The sequence below is a fragment of the Exserohilum turcica genome (genome assembly GCF_000359705.1).
Source record: "Exserohilum turcica Et28A unplaced genomic scaffold SETTUscaffold_398, whole genome shotgun sequence".
Taxonomy (NCBI): Eukaryota; Fungi; Ascomycota; class Dothideomycetes; order Pleosporales; family Pleosporaceae; genus Exserohilum; species Exserohilum turcicum.
The window spans coordinates 1-2,021 of record NW_007360245.1 but is presented as its reverse complement, the minus strand read 5'-3'; the positions used below and the strand labels follow the sequence as shown (position 1 = coordinate 2,021).

General features: G+C 51.1%; 2 protein-coding genes across 2 annotated transcripts; both read right to left on the bottom strand.

Annotated features, from left to right (window-relative positions):
- Positions 1 to 13: 13 nt before the first annotated feature.
- Positions 14 to 498, bottom strand: SETTUDRAFT_29731 (uncharacterized protein; the record flags this gene model as incomplete). The annotated part of the gene is made up of 1 exon (XM_008029776.1): positions 14 to 498. A coding segment is annotated over one exon (485 nt), but the record flags the coding sequence as incomplete, so codon positions are not given.
- A 343-nt stretch (positions 499 to 841) lies between these two features.
- Positions 842 to 1,354, bottom strand: SETTUDRAFT_29730 (uncharacterized protein; the record flags this gene model as incomplete). Its single annotated transcript, XM_008029775.1, has 1 exon — positions 842 to 1,354. The coding sequence occupies one exon, from the start codon at positions 1,352 to 1,354 to the stop codon at positions 842 to 844; it is 513 nt and encodes a 170-aa protein (XP_008027966.1).
- Positions 1,355 to 2,021: the final 667 nt, after the last annotated feature.

Genomic DNA, 2,021 nt, shown 5'->3' with positions numbered 1-2,021 from the left:
TCTGTCGTCTGACGCTGACGCTAGTCGGGTCGAGTCCTGCGAGAAGGCCACCGACCTAACTAAACTGCTGTGGCTCTTGAGCGTCTGTAGGCACGCACTCCGGCCGTTGCTCGCGTCCCAGATCTTGACAGTGCTGTCGTCTGACGCTGACGCTAGCCAGGTCGAGTCGTGCGAAAAGGCCACCGATCTAACTAAACTGCTATGGCCCTCGAGCGTGTGCACACACGTCCCGCTGCTTGTGTCCCAGATCTTGATAGTGCTGTCGGCTGACGCTGATGCTAGCCAGGTCGAGTCGTGTGAAAAGGCCACCGACCAAACATAACCGCGATGGCCCTCGAGCGTGTGCATACACGTCCCGCTGCTTGTGTCCCAGATCTTGACAGTGCTGTCGGCTGATGCTGATGCTAGCCAGGTCGAGTCGTGCGAGAAGGCCACCGACCAAACACTACCGCTATGGCCCTCGAGCGTCTGCAGGCACGCACTCCAGCCGTTGCTCATAGTTGGCTTGACGGCTAACCCCCTTGGCCTTTTATGCTGAAACAGCCTTCTTATTAAGCTGTCTGCTGGACTAAATAAAAGCGCAGATACGTATGCTTGTAAAGGAAAGTTCCCGATTGCCTCTTTGTGATACATAATGAATCGCCGTGCGTCGTACACGATCCTGTTCAATGCGTCTGTGTTTCGAAGTCTCTAGCCACGTTAGTAACTACACCGTGAAGTCCGTATATAGATGTAGTCGTATTAGCCGTACCTGGACTAGATCCCATAGCCTTGTCATCGAGACTACCCCTTTGGCCATGCTTCTGTATAAGCTGAGCGCTTCTAGCCAATAGAGATATCTCTAGCTAAGAAATGCATCGATCGCCTTAGTGTTTTCTTGAGTAGTAGCACTATGTGCTAGTGTTCTGTGTTTTGAGTCACAGAAGTGGTCAACCCAGTACACGCATGAGTAGAACAACGCATCTAGAGGATCAGGAACAGGCGGCTTGATATCTTCTATAGGATATCCAGGAGCTTGAAGGTTGTATATATCTCTGCGCAGTGTCTTGTGTAGGACAGTAAGTGACTTCGCAAAAATGTCTTGATGCACATGTTCTTTACCGTCTAGAAAGACCTTGTCCGACGCGTTCGTGACAAGGAAGTCCTTAGCTGACTGATGCACAAAGTAGACTGTGTCATCGCGCAGCGTCAGGAACGATCCGTAGAGATTAATTATCTCCCGCACAGACTCGTCAGCAAAGTTTGCAAGCTGTTCAGTGAGCAGAATCAGCTCAGCGACTGTGACAGGTCGATACAGGACAGCAGTCAAAGCCAGCACGCAGCGACAGACGTCAGCGTCGTCAGACTCGCTCATCTGCTGCATCATCCGCTTGTACAAGTCGCCCAATCCAGGTGGGAATAACGCTAGCTTCTTTAGCACGTTCCGCTTCGGCGTCTTTTTGAGCTCTTGGCACACTAACGCGACCTAGAGGAAGGTGTCGTTCGCATTTGACCTAAAGTGCTGGAGCACAGCGTGTTGAAGTTCCTCTTTGTACTGTTTCTCCTGCGCTAACTGGTCTACCTTTTGCTGGATGAAGATATCAACTGCCGCGGCGACTGACTCTGCGTTTAGCTCAAGGCTTAGCCTTGTCTCGTATTCTGCACGCTGGAGTTGTTCCTCGATAACTGGCCAGTTGCGACTAGATACGATCCACTTGACGCGAGAGGATGCAGACGACTGCTTCGCAATAAAAGTAAGCAGCTTTGCTAAGTCTGTTACGCATTCATCGAGGGCGTTAATAATTAGGTACGTCGCACTTAGGCTTGCATCTCGCAATACGTCGGCGAAGATCTCAGTCAAGGCGACCTAGGCATTTGTGTCCTCGAATAAGCTCTTGCCTGCGCGATCGTGCTTCTTGCGAACATGAACTACAAGTGATGGTTGCTGGTCCACGAGCATATACAGCAAGCCCCGCAGCACAGCTGTAGCATTGTTAATGCGCGAGTCAGTGGCCTGACAGAAAAAGTATGAGATAAGGGTA